The 19,774-nt window shown below is 41.9% G+C and overlaps 1 protein-coding gene across 1 annotated transcript in view; it reads right to left on the bottom strand.

Annotated features, from left to right (window-relative positions):
• Positions 1-6,955: 6,955 nt before the first annotated feature.
• Positions 6,956-19,774, bottom strand: part of LOC124623006 (myrosinase 1-like) — an 80,172-nt gene continuing 67,353 nt past the window's right edge. Inside the window, exons 9-11 of the mRNA XM_047148797.1 lie at positions 17,860-17,994; positions 9,504-9,610; positions 6,956-7,126 (exon numbers count right to left, since the gene is read on the bottom strand). Of these exons, the coding sequence (XP_047004753.1) occupies positions 7,000-7,126; positions 9,504-9,610; positions 17,860-17,994 (369 nt within the window). The 3' untranslated portion in view covers positions 6,956-6,999. The remainder of the gene's footprint in view (positions 7,127-9,503; positions 9,611-17,859; positions 17,995-19,774) is intronic.

Below are 19,774 nucleotides of genomic sequence, written 5' to 3'. Positions count from 1 at the left end.
TGGACAGACAGAGGAGCAGAAGCAGATGGGCAGATGGTGAGTTGGAGATGGACAGAGAGAGGGTGTGAAGGAGATGGACCCCCAGAGACTCGGGAGGAGGATGTGGACGATGAGGAGGAGGTGAGGAGACGAGCAGAGAGAGTTCAGGGGAAGAGGTAGATAGAGAGAGGGGAGGGGAGGAGATGGACATAGAGAGGAGCAGATCAGATCGACAGAGCGGAGGAGGAAGAGGACAGATAGATTGAGGGGGAATGTGGAGGAGGTTGTGTTCAAGGCACGTGGATGATGAAGAGCTGTTATGCCCAGACGGTACAGGAGATAGGTGTGAGGGGACAGTTGGATGTACAGCATTTGCAAGATACCTCTACTACTCCTAGAAATGGAGACGAGGAGGAAGAGACCCTTAAAAATGTTGTAAAACAACCTGTTGGTGTTTCATTCCTTTGTTTAGTTGACATGGAGCGCTTTAAAAGTATCAAATGCAATTTATCACTCATGTGTGCTATTCAGGTCGTCAACCAGGTCCCGAGAGTGGGTCAATACACACTCCAGATAAAAAGAAACTGGTACATCTGCCTAATGTCGTGTAGCCGCCTCCCCCCCCCCCCCGCCCCTCCCTCAAACACGCAGAAGTGTCGCAGCAGGACATGGCATGGACTCGACTAATGTCTGAAGTAGACCTGGAGGGAACTGTCCATAAATCCCTAAGAGTACGAGAAGGTGGAAATCTCTCCTCAACAGCACGTTCAAGGCATCCCAGATAAGCTCGCTAATGTTCGTGTCTGGCGAGTTTAGGTGGTCAGCGGAAGTGTTTAAGCTCATAAGAGTGTTCCTGGAGAACCTCTGTAGCAATTTTGGTCCTGTGGGGTGTCACATTGTCCTGCTAGAACTGCCCAAGTCCGTTGGAACGCACAGTGGACATTATTGCAGGTGGTCAGACGTACGTGTCACCTGTCAGAGTCGTATCAAGATGTATCACGGGTCCCATATCACTCCAACTGCACATGCCCCACGCCATTACATAGCCTCCACCAACTTGAACAGTCCTCTGCTGACTTGCAGGGTCCATGGATTCATGAGGTTGGCTCCATACCTGTAAATGTCCATCCACTCGATACTATTTGAAATGAGACTCGTCCGACCAGGCAACATGTTTCCAGTCATCAACAGTCCAATGTCGGTGATGAAGGTCCCAGGCGCGGCATAAAGCTTTGTGTCGTGTTGTCATCGAGGGTACACGAGAGGGCCTTCGGCTTCGAAAGCCCATATCGATGACGTTTGTCCATATCGATGATGTTTCGTTGAATGGCTCGCACGCTGACACTTGATGGCCCAGCATTGCAATGTGCAGCAATTTGCCGAAGGGCTGCGCTTCTGTCACGTTGAACGATTCTCTTCAGTCGTCGTTGGTCCCGTTCTTGCAGGATCTTTTTATGGCCGCAGTAATGTCGGAGATCTGATGTTCCACCGGATTCCTTATGTTCACGGTACATTCGTGATACAGTGGTACGGGAAAATCACAACTTCATCGCTACCTCGGAGATTCTGTGTCCCATTGCTCACTCGCTGACTACAACACCACGTTCAAACTCACTTAAATATTGATAACCTGCTATTTTAGAAGCAGTAACCTATCCAACAACTGCGCCAGACGCTTGTTGCCTTATATTGGCGTTGCCGAACGGGGCGCCGTATTCTGCCTGCTTACATATCTCTATATTTGGATACGCATGCCTACACCAGTTTCTTTAGCGCTTCAGTGTATTTATATCTCTGTTTAGGGACCGAAAATCATGTCAGTTTCTTTGAATAGTACAGAAAAATTTCAATCGTCTCGGATGTCGCGTGTTGTTAAACAGCAGTAAATAGACATATATGTGCAATCTATGAGATTCTTATGTACGCTGGCGTAGACACGAGTAGAAACCTAGTATTTCATAAAAATGTTATCTATTCTTAAATTGCTCCTTCGCATACATGCAATACGAATCGAGTGAAACGTATAAGAAGTATGGATGTATAATGCGTCAGCTATAATTTGGTGACCTCGAAAATGATAAGCTAAATGTGTGTAATGTTGTTTACTGTGGCATTTTCTTTACTAGTAATAATCTGCAAGATATTAAATTTGTACTGCACATCAACAAAGTTACTAAAACAGATCTTTATTTCTTACCTAGATGAAACTCTCTGTCTGCTGCGAAATAAGTACTGTGATGAAACTTGAGGACGGATCCAAACCGTGTGCTAGTTCCAAACATGAAACTAGACTTTTGTCTTTCAGGTAGGCACACGATGACTGCAGCGCAACTGAATCCGTGACTCATACGGTGCAGCGTGTTTTCGTGCACGCATTTAATTTGAAGTCATTCTTCGAAAAACGCTTTGAAAAAAACTTTTAACTGAAAAACACATAATATGCGACCAATTACACTGAAGTTGCGACAGCAGGTGAAATATGGGGGCAAATTTGCACTTCAAAACGTAGCATATTTACATCTGAACACGACAGAACACTCGTGTTAGATAAAAAGAGTGTCATCTGACGTTTTCGATCCTGTACTAAGACTGATTGTGAAGCCAAATTTAAAAGTCGTGATGGTAGTATTAGCATCATGTTTAGCTTACCACCGGAAATTCGCTAGTGAGGGACATTGTAAAAATTGGAGAAGATAAGGGACTGTTAAAGGAGAAACGGTGTGCTACCCACGTCGTTCAGTGCGCAAATGGGCTCATAGCTGCGCAGTTTCAGTAGTTTCGATTTCGTCGTACCTGCACTCGATTCTGTAACAGACTTATTTAACAATTAATGAAGAAGGTTAATTCTAAGTAAACTTTCTAAGGAACTTTACTGTATTGGAACTGAACTTATAACATAGAACTAGACTGACAGATACGGTAAGCGAAAGGGAGAGGAGGGGATCTCTAATTCGACAATGAAGTATTGTCAAAGCTGAAAGCTGACATCTATCGCCAGACACCTTATGGGGCTTGAGGACGGCTCTTTGTGCCCCCCCCCCCCCCCGAAACCCTAACCGAGCTACAGTCACAAAAATGGTCCTCGGCAAGAGCGACTGCTGCTAAGGCACCGTATGAGGTGAAAATTTTAATTTTACCTTTATAGTCTTTTCTTGAAATGTAGAAGGAGGAACCGACACATTAGTTAACTGTGGTAGGAATACACGCTTTCGGATGTTAACTACACCGCAATGAACAATGTTTTTCTTGTAGCGTCTGCCCTGGGAGTTGGCTGAGCATATCTGGGACGCTTTCGCGCGCACTAATTGAATCTATGAGAGGCGATGAATTAGTAATGCAACACATTTGTTTTTCTCGGAAAATTTCGGTTGAAAACCTGAGGAATCTGTGGAATATTCCCGCGTCAGCCCCTGTTGTTTCACGATGTTCAGATGGGTGGCGGTGCTATACGTTGCGTTAAAAGTGGCGTCTGTAAAGAGGTGGGCTCCAAGCAGACAGCTGTCATTAGGTTTCTTTTGGCAGAAATCCAGAGCATCACGGATATTCATAGACGCTTGTAGAATGTCTATGGAGACCTGGCAGTGAACAAAAGCACAGTGTGTCGTTGGGCGGGCGTCAGCCATCACCGCAACAAGGTCGCACAAACCTGTCCGATCTCCCGCGTGTTGGCCGGCCGGTCACACACAGCTGTGAAACTTACAGAGTTCGAACTCGGAGGGTGCTATCATTCGACGCGATAGACGGATCACAATCAAACACCTCGCTGCACAATTGGTCGTCTCTGTTGGTAGTGCTGACACATTCGCCTACCAGTTGGGGTACTCGAAGTTGTGCGCAAGCTGTGTATCGCCGCCTAACAGTAGACCATAAAGTGTAACGAAGGACCATCTGTGCAGAATTGCCTGGGCGTTACGAGGTGGACGGTGTGCGGACAGTCTCCGCTCAAGAGTTAGATGTACTACTTGATCGTATCGCTTGACGGTGTGGAGTCTCCTATTTGGAGCCTTTGTTTTTGATGCATTTCTGGATACATGTATTGCATGACGTAGTATATACTAAGGGACGCATAGCTAGAATATTGATAATTTATTGTAACACACTATGCGATCAAAAGTATCCGGACACCTGGCTTAAAATGACTTACAAGTTCGTGGCGCCACCCATCGGTAATGCTAGCATTCAATATGCTGTTGGTCCAACCTTAGTCTTGATGACAGCTTCCACTCTCGCAGGCACACGTTCAGTCAGACGCTGGAAGGTTTCTTGGGGAATGGCAGCCCATTCTTCAGGGAGTGCTGCACTGAGGAGAGGTATCGATTTCGGTCGGTGAGGTCTGGCACGAGGTCAGCGTTCCAAAACATCGCAAACCCGTTCTAAGGGTTCAGGTTAGGACTCTGAGCAGGCCAGTCCATTACAGGGATGTAATTGTCGAGTAACCACTCCGCCACAGGCGGTGCATTATCAGTAGGTGCTTTATCATGTTGAAAGATGCAATAGCCATCTCCGAATTGTTCTTCGAGAATGGAAAACAAGAACGTGCTTAAAACATCGATGTAGGCCTGTGCTGTGATAGTTACACACAAAACAAGAAGGGGTGCTCGCCCCTCTACGAAAAACACGACCTCACCATAACACCACCGCCTCCGAATTTTACTGTTGGCACTACACACGGTGGTAGACGACGTTCACCGGGCATTCGCCATACTCACACCCTGCCATCAGATCGCCACATTGTGTACCATGATTCGTCACTCCACACAACGTTTTTCCACTGTTCAAGCGTCCAATGTTGACACTCCTTACACCAAGTGAAGCATCGGTTGACATTTACCGGATTGATGTGTGCCTTATGAGCAGCCGCTCGACAGTGAAATCTAAGTTTTCTCACCTCCCGCCTAACAGTCATAGTACTTGCAGTGGATCCTGAAGCATTGTCGGATTCCTATGTGATGGTCTGGAAAGACGTCTGCGCATTGCACATTACGATCCTCTTCAACTGTCGGCGGTCTCTGTCAGTCAACAGACGCCGTCGCCTGTACGCTTTTGTGCCCTTCACGTTTCCACTTCACTATCACATCGGGAACAGTGTACCTATGGATGTTCAGGAGTGTGGATATTTCGCGAACAGACGTATGACACAAGTGACACCCAATCACCTGACAACGTTCAAAGTCCACGGAGCGCCCTATTCTGCTCTCTCACGATGTCTAATCACTACTGAGGTCGCTGATATGGAGTACGTGGCAGTGGGTAGCAGCACAATGTACCTAATATGAAAAACCTATGTTTTTTGGTGTCCGGATTCTTTTGTTCACATAGTGTATATTTTTAGTACATATGACGTCTTTTAATAAAAGCAAGAGCTTATGGCGTCATATTGTAGATGAGGACCCTAGCTATGCCTCCAGTGATCTTTCTAAAGTCCGAGAGATGTATAGGCATGAGTAGGTATACCTTTGCTGTAGACTGTCATTGGAATCATGTGACCTTGGCTGTAATATCTTACAATGTCTCCAGCGCTCGCGCTGTTGCGTGGTGCCACGTCCACGTTGCTGACATGTGGAAGGTACGGGTGGGTCGGTGGGTGGATATTTTAATATATTTTCGGTAAATATGACGTCATCTTAAGGTAAGTAAGAGTCTTTAACGTCAAAATCTGCATGAGGAGTCAGGCTATGTCTCCATTAGGTACAAATAATGTGACGCAAGACGTGTATCCGTTTCATGTTGAAATACCTCGTATGTCTTCGAGAAGCAACTTAAGACAGAAGTGATCCTGGGCGCATTAATATCAGCACACAACTCTAACGTGTATGAAATCGTTTTTCCAGTATGGTCGCAGAGGAAAATTATTTTGGTGAGAAACTTATGTTAAACATTATACTCTGGGATCTCACCTGAGACTGGCACTAAGGTTTTACCATTCCTGTGTGCCATGGTGGGCATTTAGTGTTTGTGTCCACCAGTGTCCTTTGTTCTGAGTATCAGTACCTACTGATATTCCCCTAAGTCTCATGATAACGGTTGAATATTGTATTTCCTTTCTTATAACTATTACCTCAGCTGTGGAATCCTTTTAACATAATTATTTCATGTTGTTCTTAAGCTATGCCGATTTTCCCCGTAGTGCCAAAGAAGAATATAGTTAACAACACTCAACTAGAACGATTTTTCTCTGTGGTCTGCTGTACTTTTAAATGGTAAAGATTTAATTTAGTATGTTTGGGCAACTCCGTGCTTTTAATGGCCGGTTTGACTGTACTTGTTACCAAATCCATGGATATTTATGGTTTTCTTTATTTTTTTACGATGAAATGCGGAAATGAAGTTTTTATTTAGTAGAACAATAATTTAATAAAAACGTTCTGCTAATATCCCTCTTAAAATAACTAACATCTCACACTTCCAAAACTCTTCGCCCTCGACCTCTCACCAATCAAGAAGAAGCGCCTTGGGTTGCAGTATCAGGTAAATTGGAGACCTGTAAAATTGCACGCACGCCATCTGGACGCTATGTTCACAACTAAAGTTGCCCGACGCCATACTGACACGTACGTTTCGTGGCCGTTTAGCGCAATAAATGTTGTTCCTTCAACGTTGAAAGTAGTCACTTCGCAAGTGGCACCATCTACTTACCTGCCAAATGACCGCAATCCACGTTGCCCTTCTAGGTGCAACCCTTTTTATGACGATCAGTGTATGATTTAGGATCAGTGTATGACTTACCACTAACAGCATTGTGCCATGATATTGAAACCTAGCAGAATGTGTTTCTAAATGTGAAACAGTAATTACCTTGTACTTGGTTTACATTGTAGAACAAGGAGTAAGTGTAATTTTAAGATTAAAGGAAATAGGGAGATAATGAAGAATGGGAATGTACAGCGAAGTAATTCAAAATGAGGAATAAAATAATGGTCCTGCGCCATGTGTTCAAATATAGTTCTTTTCTAAACGCAGTTGCTGACTTACAAGTTAATGATATTGTTTGTTTATGAGTAAGAATAAGATTCGCTAATTCTACTGAAAGTACTCATCAGGCACTGTCTTATTTCTGAAGATGTCACCCATGAAGCTTGCAGATGCTTTCGGAATCCTTGCAAGATCAGTGCTGTTGAAGTCTACCCTGTAAATTCCGAAGCGTAACCTGAAAGAAAAGGAAAGGAAACAGTTTTACTTCACTGCTTACAGCAAGCTGTGGTCAAAGAAAAATTAAAAAAAAAAACGGGCTGTGTCAAACAGCAGACTAGGAAAATACTAGTCGCACATGAACTGTAAGTGTGAAATATATATCCCGACGGTTGTTGAAACATTCTGATTTATTGCAGCTGCATGATTCGAAAAATTTCTTTTCACTCTCTTTCATCTTGAAGTTCGCTGTAAGTACACTCAAAGAAAGAAGAAAGTCGCACCACGAAGAAATTATCAGAATGGGAATGAAGTCAGTAGATGTGATGGACATGTACAGACAAATTATTACAATTTCAGAGCAATTGGTTGATGTTTCATCCAAGTGAGAGAGCTTGAGATCTGAGAAAGTCAATAACGGGTTGGTCCACCTCTGGCCATTATGCATGCAGTTATTCGGCATGATATTTATTGACAGAGTCACTGGATGTCCTTCTGAGGCATATAGTGCCAAAATATGGCTCTGAGCACTATGGGACTTAACATCTGTGGTCATCAGTCCCCTAGAACTTAGAACTACTTAAACCTAACTAACCTAAGGACTTCACACAACACCCAGTCATCACGAGGCAGCCAAAATCTGTCCAACTGGCGAGTTAGAACCTCAAAATCGAGGTCTCGTTTTAGGGCCCTGTCCATAATGCTCCAAACGTTCTGAATTGGAAAGAGATCCGGCGACCTTCCTGGCCAAGGTAGGGTTTAGTATGCCGTAGCCGTAGAAACTCTTCTTCGTTGATCCATTATGGATCGTGGGACGACGGCTGGCATGAAATTCTTGATGCAATAATTCACCAGCAGCCGTATGTATTGTAGAAATTTATTTTATTTTATGAACTTCTATGTGCTACCAGTTTCGGCATTACATTGATGCCATCTTCATGCCCCACTCGTCATAGTCGTAAAACCGCTACACACGGAAAGTGCCAAAGAACTGGTTTGTCACCTGGCCACCAAGAGCTGTTACAGGAGATTGATTCACGGATCCAGTTATTTGGCTCCTTCCGTGCATAGCGGTTTTACGACTATGACGAGTGGGGCCTTAAGATGGCATCAATGAAATGCCGAAACTTGTAGCACATAGAAGTTCATAAAATAAAATAAATTTCTACAATACATACGGCTGTTGGTAAATTAGTGCATCAAGAAGCTGATGAAACTGTCGCCTTTGGCGGGCGGTTATTATCTTTTACATTCCAATTTCAGGATGGCTTGCCGTGGAGGGCAACAAAACGGAGAGAGCAGAATATCGTTGGCGTACCGCTCAAATGTAAGGGTGCCGTGTATCAAAACTAAAGAAATGGCACCGGAGAACGTCACTCACGGCTGTCGAACCATTTGGCGGATGGCAGTAGGGTTCGCACCCCGCTGTCCGTAGCGTCTCGAGGCACGTCTTCGCTGGTTGTCGGGGCTCATTTCGATGCGGGGCTCATAACTGACCACAGTTCTGTTCCAGTCAATGAGATACCAGGCCGAAGACTTAAAACTGGAGTCGATATTCGGGATTCAGTGTTAGATCCAAATTATAACAGAGTTTTGGAGCACTTAAGATCAAATAAGGTAGAAGAGATAGACAACATTCCGTCGGAATTTATGAAATCATTGTGGGAAATGATAACACTGGTCTGTACTGGCAATATATCAACAGATTTTCGGAGAAGCGCCAGCCACACAATTCAGAAACCAGCAAAAGCCGACAAATGGGAGAAATATCACACAATCAGCTTCACAAGTCATGCATCGAAACTGCCGACACGAATTATTAATATAGAAAAAGAGAAAGATAAGTGAGGATCTATTGCATGAACTACAGTTTGGTTTGAGAATAGGTAAAACCATCAGAGAGGCTGTTCTGGCTCGTCCTGGAAAAAGCGATCTACAATGTAAAATAGAGCAATATTTAGTGAAATTCTGAGGAAAATTCGGATAAGCTGTAGGGAGAGACGGGTAATATACAATATGGAAATATTATTATAAGGAATAATGAGACAGGAAGAGCAAGAACGATGTCCTGTCACTAAAATGGTATAACACGTGATGTAGCCTTTCACCCCTACTGTTCATACATCGAGAAAGCAATGACGGCAATAAAAGAAAAGTTTAAGAGTGGGATTAAAATTCAAGGTGAAAGGATATCAGTGATGAATTTGACTGATAACATTCCTATCCTTAGTGAAAATGTAGAAGAGCTGCAGTATCTGTTCAACGGAATGCACGGTCTAATTAAGTAAGTAATGTCGCTCCTTGTCGTGTCTCAGAAAAGAGTTCAGTTTAGAAGTGAAGAACGTAACGGTTATTAGAAAAAAAAGTATGGGAAAAACAACAAATATTCAACTTACTCGTATCCAGAAGCCCATTCCAGATTGTCCATAATGCTCCACGCCATGTAACCAAGTACGTTGACACCGTCTTCATTAATAGCTTTCAACAGTTCGGCCAAATAACTCTGTAACGGAGAAAGGGTAGTGTAGAGTTGCACATAGGTATCACAAATGAAGCATCTTCTTATCTCTAGCATGTTATCGGATGAGCATAACAATGCTCATTATTTTTGCCCTTGTAAGCAAACAGTATGTTTTTTGTAACAGTCTATCAGTTTATAATAAACCTTGAACTAATTTATTAATTTTAAAAAACTTTCGTTCTATTAATCCACAAAGAACTGTAACGCTACAGAGATAAAAGCATATTTTGCTAATAATCAGCAGCATGACCACAAAATTGAGACACACAAATGACATATTTGTAAGGAAAACTTCAGTTCTTTAATTTAACGATAAACGCATCAAACAAAAAGAAGGAGCCATATTATTTAAATTGATATTGTTCGCGAGCCAATTACTTTTCGAAGATTCTCTCTAGAATTACCTTTAATTTAGCACTAATATTTAACATTCGATATTTTCATGTCCTAAGAAACTGAAGTACGACGTTCGTTGATATACAGAGTGCAGCTGAAACTTCTAAAAGCACGGACTGAGTAAAACAGGACTTTATTAAATTAGCAGCGAGAGACCACCTCTTACTCGCCACATATAAATACATCGAAAAGTATAGTCACACAAACCATGACCACGGTATAGAACAAAAAACTGCAAACGCAAGACGGAAGTTATGTTGCCACAGAGAACTATTTGATTTAAATGAAATTTTTTGTAATGTTGGTCCAGATTATCCAAATATAAAAATTAAGTAACATGTTCATCTAATTTGTGGAGTACTTTTGTTTATACATTTTTCAGTAATACTGCAGTATGTTTAACGATGAAACATGTGAATTTCAGCACAAAATCGTAATTTGTTTGCTGCTAACCATCAACGGAGAGTCATCAAGAAATTGGTCCCATATCAATTTCAACAGGTGTAGCTCAATTCACAGGAGGCTGCACATCTCATGAACGTAATTCACAGGCCAAGGTTCTGTTACATCTCCATACAATCGGTCAAACTGTTCTTTGTAGCACTAACTTCGAATCTGAAAATGATCTGTTCATCAGGAAGAAGACAGTATTTAAAATCAGAGATAAAGTGAGTGATGCAGTTGGTGTTTTCTTTCATGTTTCCAACAATGGTCACAATGGTCCTAAAGTCTTTTACATTAATTTATGTTACAGAAATTATTAGAAATTACTTTGCATGTTGTTGTAAATAGTGAGACGAACAGTTTGTAAAGAGGCGTTAAAGCTAGCGACAAGTAACAAAACGAATGAACGTTATTTGGAATACCAGAGAATAAATTTTGAAAGATTTAAAACAGATCGGTGGAAACGATGTGAATGTAGTGCAGATAAACGTGAGCTGCGTCAAAATTCTCTGTTCAGTACTAGATAATATGAGCTTTCCGTGCAAATTTTGCTTTTGTAAAATAACCATACTGTAAGTATTTAGATGTGTGTGATGAAGATATAAATGGAAGTGTTATGTTATTCTGACTGAGACAATGAAAGCGTATTTGGTGTGTAACGCAATGGAAATAGGTAGAGTTTATTACAAATCTGTTACAGTTGCAGAAAAAATATTTTGGCCACTAGTTCAAATGGTTCAGTCTCTCGCCTGACATACTGATCCTCCACTGAAAGTGCTTGATTTAATGACAGCATCTAAATTAAACAATACAAGCGTCACACAAGAAAGTAGATAAAGGTCATAATATACGTATGCTCACTGTAGAAGTTAGACTCAAACAACAAAATGAACTGACTGGAACAGTGAAGACAGAGACGTCGTGTTACCTCAAAAGCAGATAAATTTAACGTATTATTTTAGTGTATTGCTGAGATCAATAACACAGAGTTTGGTTAGAAGAGAAAGAGATGAAATTTGGGAAGATGTGACGAATTTAAAGTTGAATATATTTCCAATTCCATTAGGAAAACGTCTAGGGGACTGCGCTATTCATTTCGTCAGAACACTCTTATTTATCAGTATTAAATTTCAATTAAGTGATAACGATAATTTGGTTTTATCTTTTGTGTTTGAGTGTCGTTATAAAATACTAAGAAACTTTAGAAGTCCGCAGCTCGTAGTCGTGCGGTAGCGTTCTCGCTTCCCACGCCCGAGTTCCCGGGTTCGATTCCCGGCGTGGTCAGGGATTTTCTCTGCCTTGTGATGACTGGGTGTTGTGTGCTGTCCTTAGGTTAGTTAGGTTTAAGTAGTTCTAAGTTATAGGGGACTGATGACCATAGATGTTAAGTCCCATAATGCTCAGAGCCATTTGAAACTTTAGATATTTGGAGTGGTAAATAGAGTAAACTAAGTGATCTAAACTTAAATCAGTCGTCACAATGTATCAGAAAACTGAACAATTTTACTGCGATCAATGTAAATGAACATCTGATAGAAACTGAAACCTATCAAGATTGCAGTTACTATTAAGCATATAGCACAAAGACTGGAATAACAATCACAACGCTTGTTAATAAACTACCGAACCATAAGAGGTACTGATCTTACGGTAACTCCACATATAAATCATTCAGTTCTGTTCCTAAGCATAAGTGACGTATTAATTTATCAGCACTCATATTAAGATAAATGTGCTATGGAACGTATATATAGAGTCCTCTGTCAATTCGTCTTTAAGCACTGAAGGTCGTCTGCTGTTAGACACCTTTCATGATATGTGTTCGTCTGCACATAAAAAACACCTTTTCCGTCTCTTGCTCACTTATCCACCAGCTATCTTGGGATTACAATGGCAAAGCATGTGATAAGTAAGCCGTCCAAGCTCCATGGTGAGTCGCCCACTAAGAAATTTTTGGCGGGAAGATTCGCTTAGTGAAATCCCCATTATCACTGAACAAAGCGGGTAACTCTGTTCTCCCTCTGAGGACGTGCCAACCTGTTCAGTATACGTGGCTTATCTTACGTCACAGAAAAGGGCTCGTTGAAGCGACGTCCTTCTGATCTATGGTGATACGGCTACTTGCTTGCCCTGGATTTGCGTAGTTGCGCTTTTTGGAACATTTAACTTACACTGTCCAGTCACATAAATGTGACCACCTGTCAAATGCTTGAATACAGGGTGGACCGCTGCGAGACATGCGGTGAAGTTCTGGGATGTACCGACAGATATGTGGAGCCATCTCGACTCCAGTGCTGTGGCCATCAGAGTTAGAATTCTCGCGCGAGGATCAATGACGCGAACAGCTCGATCGAGGTGGTCCCATACATCGTCGATTGGGTTTACCTGATAAATGCTGGGAAAAAGGAAGGAAGGAAGATTGGGTTTAATGTCCCGTCGACTATGGTCTGTGAGTTTGGTGACCAAGTTAGTACGGCAAACTCCTCCTGCTGCTCTGCAAAATAAGCATGTGTACTTCCGAGCTGTGTGGCACATTGCTTTGCCCTGCTGGTAGATGCCACCGTTCCAAGGAAAAGCAAACAGAATATAGGGGTGGACAAGGTTCCCCAAGGGTAGATGCACACTTGTGTGATCCATTGTGCCACCCAGTATGACGAGATCACCAAGGGAATGCAACGAAAGCATTCCCCAGACCATAACGTTCCCTCCTGCAGCCTGGATCCTTCCGACGATTGTGGCAGGGTGTTCGCTTTCTTACGTTTCATGCCATACACGCCAACGGCCGCCCGACCGATGTAGTATGAAACGTGGCTCATAGGAAAGGGCATTGTCGCCACTTCCGTCAATGGACGCCCATTTGCGGTATTGGTGTCCAAATTCCATCCACGTTGCTTATGAACAGCAGGTGTATGAACCAGGGGCGTGCTTGGTATGCCCATGCGCGGCAACTTTCGCTGAACGGTAATTGCGGAGATACTGTTGGTAGCCCCGTACTTCATCTGGGCGGTCAGTTGCTGATGATTTGTCTGTTGGCCCATACATATTACCGCAGACGTCGTTCACCCCTGTCTCTACGAGCCATGGCGCACACCAGTTGCCTCGGCGACGGACTAGAGTAGCGCCTTTTTTGCCATGCACGGTGTGCTTTAACCACGGCGGCATACGAGTGGCTTACACACTCGGCCGTTTCGTAAATTCTTCCGCCTCTGGCCCGAAAGCCAAGGATTATGTCATTTTGGACGTCGGATGAGTCGCACCAGACTCGCTTTAAGTACTCTCCACTGCTACTACATCCATCTGACGCATGCGGTTGGCTATTGCACACTGACGTCGACTATGATCACATTAACGTGACTGGACCGTGTATTTACCGCAGAAGCTCTACATTTACATTCAGTGTGGGCTGTATTAGATCATTTTCTAGTTCGCAGTTTCGTTGGCACAATGGGAATCAATATCTAGTTTGTACTTGGTCATCTTGGCAAGCTATCTGATTATCTCACTGCGTTTCCACTAATCAAATAATAACTCGGGCGTTAATACGACTACAGGGTGATTCTTTTTTGTCTTTTTAACACCTTTGATAATGTTGTCAAGTGATTCACTGAGAGATAAGTATGAGGTTCTGTATTCATTTTCTGAATAAAATTAATATTCAGTATTAATATTTTCTAGGGCACTTGTGAACTTATTTTTCGCTCCTCCGATCTTTATTCAGATCTTTACGTATTTTCAGTTAAGACCTACGTTGTCGAACGAGCAGCTACTTCCTTCAGTAGTGATGCCACAATCTCATTTTGAAATAAAATTTTCAGCTAGCGAGCTAAGCTCGTCTTGCAGTGAAACGTCAATGTACGTGTCGGCAGCAACGGAGATTTTTGTATTTTGCTATCACACCACATATAGATTCAGTTAATCAGATTTTGTAGAATACAGAGTGCAAACACATTTGCATTGCACGAATTGCGTCTATAATGTGTAATTCGTAGGCACAGATAGCGAGTAGCTACATGAAATCTGTTGTAAGGATTATGGTTTGGCCTTGGTTTAGTATATATCAACCCCCACCTGTAATTATATAGTTTCACTATAAGAAAATTCCTTGCCACTAGGAAATCTAAAACGAAGTTAATGAGATTGTGTATGTCTATTTATGGGTCACATATAATATAAAGAAGAAGGTTTTGGGGCATGAAAACTCGATGTCATTGTCCCTTATGAATTAACAGGATGAAGTATAAAACAGTGAGAGGTTTTAGTACCAGAGGGTATATGCAGTAATATGTTGTTGTTGTTGTTGTTGTTGTTGTGGTCTTCAGTCCTGAGACTGGTTTGATGCAGCTCTCCATGCTACTCTATCCTGTGCAAGCTTCTGCATCTCCCAGTACCTACTGCAACCTACATCCTTCTGAATCTGCTTAGTGTATTCATCTCTTGGTCTCCCTCTACGATTTTTACCCTCCACGCTGCCCTCCAATACTAAATTGGTGATCCCTTGATGCCTCAGAACATGTCCTCCCAACCGATCCCTTCGTCTGGTCAAGTTGTGCCATAAACTTCTCTTCTCCCCAATCCTATTCAATGCTTCCTCATTAGTTATGCGATCTACCCATCTAATCTTTAGCATTCTTCTGTAGCACCACATTTAGAAAGCTTCTATTCTCTTCTTGTCCAAACTATTTATTGTCCATGTTTCACTTCCATACATGGCTACACTCGATACAAACACTTTCAGAAATGACTTCCTGACACTTAAATCTATACTCGATGTTAACAAATTTCTCTTCTTCAGAAACGCTTTCCTTGCCATTGCCATTCTACATTTTATATCCTCTCTACTTCGACCATCATCAGTTACTTTGCTCCCCAAATAGCAAAACTCCTTTACTACTTTAAGTGTCTCATTTCCTAATCTAATTCCCTCAGCATCATCCGACGTAATTCGACTACATTCCATTATCCTCGTTTTGCTTTTGTTGATGTTCATCTTATATCCTCCTTTCAAGACGCTATCCATTCCATTCAACTGCTCTTCCAAGTCCTTTGCTGTCTCTGACAGCATTACAATGTCATCGGCGAACCTCAAAGTTTTTATTTCTTCTCCATATATTTTAGTACCTACTCCGAATTTTTCTTTTTTTTTCCATTACTGCTTGCTCAATATACAGATTGAATAATATCGGGGAGAGGCTACAACCCTGTCTTACTCCCTTCCCAACAACTGCTTCTCTTTCGTGTCCCTCGACTCTTATAACTGCCATCTGGCTTCTGTACAAATTGTAAATAGCCTTTCGCTCCCTGTATTATACCCCTGCCACCTTTAGAATTTGAAAGAGAGTATTCCAGTCAACATTGTCAAAAGCTTTCTCTAAGTCTACAAATGCTAGAAACGTAGGTTTGCCTTTCCTTAATCTTTCTTCTAAGATAAGTCGTAAGGTCAGTATTGCCTCACGTGTTCCAGTATTTCTACGGAATCGAAACTGATCTTCCCCGAGGTCGGCTTCTACTAGTTTTTCCATTCGTCTGTAACGACTTCGTGTTAGTATTTTACAGCTGTGGCTTATTAAACTGATTGTTCGGTAATTTTCACATCTGTAAACACCTGCTTTCTTTGGGATTGGAATTATTATATTTTTCTTGAAGTCTGAGTGTATTTCGCCTGTTTCATACATCTTGCTCACCAGATGGTAGAGTTTTGTCAGGACTGGCTCTCCCAAGGCCGTCAGTAGTTCCAATGGAATGTTGTCTACTCCGGGGGCCTTGTTTCGACTCAGGTCTTTCAGTGCCCTGTCAAACTCTTCACGCAGTATCGTATCTCCCATTTCATCTTCATCTACATCCTCTTCCACCTCCATAATATTGTCCTCAAGTACATCGTCCTTGTATAGACCCTCTATATACTCCTTCCACCTTTCTGCTTTCCCTTCTTTGCTCAGAACTGAGTTTCCATCTGAGCTCTTGATGTTCATACAAGTGGTTCTCGTATCTCCAAAGGTCTCTTTAATCTTCCTGTAGGCAGTATCTATCTTACCCCTAGTGAGATAAGCCTCTACATCCTTACATTTGTCCTCTAGCCATCCCTGCTTAGCCATTTTGCACTTCCTGTCGATCTCATTTTTGAGACGTTTGTATACCTTTTTGCCTGCTTCATTTACTGCATTTTTATATTTCCTCCTTTCATCAATTAAATTCAATATATCTTCTGTTACCCAAGGATTTCTGCTAGCCCTCGTCATTCTACCTACTTGATCCTCTGCTGCCTGCACTACTTCATCCCTCAAAGCTACCCATTCTTCTTTACTTTATTTCTTTCCCCCATTCCTGTAAATTGTTCCCTTATGCTCTCCCTGAAACTCTGTACTACCACTGGTTCTTTCAGTTTATCCAGGTCCCATCTCCTTAAGTTCCCACCTTTTTGCAGTTTCTTCAGTTTTAATCTACAGGTCATAACCAATAGATTGTGGTCAGAGTCCACATCTGCCTCTGGAAATGTCTTACAATTTACAACCTGGTTCCTAAATCTCTGTCTTACCATTATATAATCTATCTGACACTTTTAGTATCTCTAGGGTTCTTCCACGTATACAACCTTCTTTCATGATTCTTAAACCAAGTGTTAGCTATGATTAAGTTGTGCTCTGTGCAAAGTTCTACCAGGCGGCTTCCTCTTTCATTTCTTAGTCCCAATCCATATTCACCTACTACGTTTGATTCTCTCCCTTTTCCTACTACCGAATTCCAGTCACCCATGACTATTAAATTTTCGTCACCCTTCACTAGCCGAATATTTTATTTTATTTCATCATACATTTCTTCAATTTCTTCGTCATCTGCAGAGCTAGTTGTACTACTGTAGTAGGTGTGGGCTTCGTATCTATCTTGGCCACAATAATACGTTCACTGTGCTGTTTGTATTAGCTTACCCACATTCCTATTTTCCTATTCATTATTAAACGTACTCCTGCATTACCCCTAATTGATTTTGAGTTTATAACCCTGTAGTCACCTGACCAGGAGTCTTGTTCCTCCTGCCACCGAACTTCACTAATTCCCACTATATCTAACATTAACCTATCCATATCCCTTTTTAAATTTTCTAACCTACCTGACCGATTAAGTGATCTGACATTCCACGCTCCGATCCGTAGAACGCCAGTTTTCTTTCTCATGCAGTAATAGGCCACCGCAATCTTCACAAACGGATATACCTTCTGATCTAAGCCAGCGAACATGTTGCCAATGCTCTCACTGTTCCCGCTAGAAAATGGTATGGAGTAATAAAAGAAATTTTACATTTCCTCTAAGCAAAATAAATTTCCATTTTCTTCCTTCATATGGTGTAAAACAGTTGCGCAGTGCAGTTGTCGACACAGAAGAAATAGTGTACTCACCCCATAGTAGTCGATTCGGCGCTGATCATCCAGTTCTCCCCAGTCTCCATAGCCGTTCTCAGTGACGACTATGGGGTAACCTGCGTACTCGTTTGACATCCAGTTCAGTAACTTGCGAAAACCCCATGGGACCACCTGTTGACATGAAAAAGCATTTACAACTAGAGAATGTAATAGAACACATGGTCTAAGGAAGAGGAGACAAAACGTGTACTGAAGAGCTATTACTTCATGAAACACTTTAAATATCGCATATTTTCTTCATTGAAAATTTCATTGCAAGTTAACAACTTAGTTATTCGAAAAAGAACGTGCATATACAACACCGTCAAAAATGATTTCTTTCTGTGCTGAAGTTGTTTAAAGATATAGCTCCTCTACTGGCAAACATTAATAGAAATTAGAAATAACTATTTAGGTTCAAGGTTTCTGTTAGATGCAGGTTATTTTCATATCTTTCCTTTGCGAAGAAGCTGTTATTTAATGGAAACGGACTTCGATGTATAAATTCAAAATCCCAAAACTTTTCATCGGCACTGGCCTAGTGCATAGACACTCAAACTTTAACGTGATTGAAAAACCGACGGAACACATGAAGCAATGTCGTGTAGATGCGACCTGTTGTAGTTGTATCCTGTTTCTGTAGCCTTGGGACCAACACTCACTTCTCAAGGGTGAAACAGTGCACTGTCATCAAGCTGATACAGTCAATTCCCACAAATATGCACGAATATGTTTTACATTTCGGCTGTTGCACCAAACGAGACAACCGATCTGACACTCAAGCTTTCAGTGTCGTTAATAGCGCCAGACTGCAAGCTGCTAAGCGTACGTGAATACTTCAATTGTAACTATAGAATCCCTGAAACTAGAGAATCAAAACCAGGAAGTACAGTTCGCTTTATCTTTAATCAACTGGTATTTTGAATGGAATACAGGAATTTTTATCTTCTGAGGTACACATGCTGTGCTGTGGAGCGATCGGTATGGTTTAAAATGAACACACTTCGTACGCCGCGATCCCAGTGAAGGCATTTTTATGATTCCAAGATGACTGATTTCTATAGTCTTATTTTGCCGTCATCTGATCTAAGTGGAAAACATAAAGATAATAAAGGGATCTAAAGGAGACTACAATTCATATCACGGATTACAGATAATATACAAAACTCCACGTATCTTATGGAAGTTGTTATACAATTGCCTTGTTACATTATGTCAACTCGTAACATAAAAGGCACTCCCCATGTAAACATGTCTTGATGAAAATTAAGTTGATAAAATTCACATAGTTGATAAAATGCACACGGAAGATGAAATACACATGGAAGATAAAGTACACACAGGTGATAAAATCCTCGTATCGTCTTTGCATGCCGGAGGTGAACATGATTTTGACAAACTGGCAGTGCAGCATTGCGCTGCAGACGGAGTAGCAACAGGGACGCGTCATACCCGCTACCAAGTTACTTATCTCGCCGCTGGATGGCGTGTGCAGTACATGCTAAACGATTACATGCTGTGGTTACAAGTAATAAATAGCAGCGCACCAGACGGAAGGGTGGATTTTTCAAAGTGATCGATATAAAAATTACGAATACCACCTGGACACACATTTCAAATGACCATGGCCTAATTCTCCATATAAAATCTGTAGTAATTACATTTCTGAGCTTATTGAAAGTCAATAAACAACAGCAATAATCAACAAATTTGCGAAACCTATATCTTTAATTAACAAACCAACGCGACATAAAGAAACGCCCTGGCGCAAGCGCGAAGAATGTCATATTTGTGCCAACTTTTTAGCGCAGTGTTTAAGTGAGTGTTCAGTGTTGTGCGTCTTTCCACAGTGTTGCGAACGGAAATCATGCTGTCGCTGGGTGTGCCTTTTATATCTCTTGCGAACAGAACC

Source organism: Schistocerca americana, chromosome 7 (genome assembly GCF_021461395.2).
Source record: "Schistocerca americana isolate TAMUIC-IGC-003095 chromosome 7, iqSchAmer2.1, whole genome shotgun sequence".
NCBI classification, from domain to species: domain Eukaryota; kingdom Metazoa; phylum Arthropoda; class Insecta; order Orthoptera; family Acrididae; genus Schistocerca; species Schistocerca americana.
This window is presented reverse-complemented; position numbering and strand designations above follow the sequence as displayed.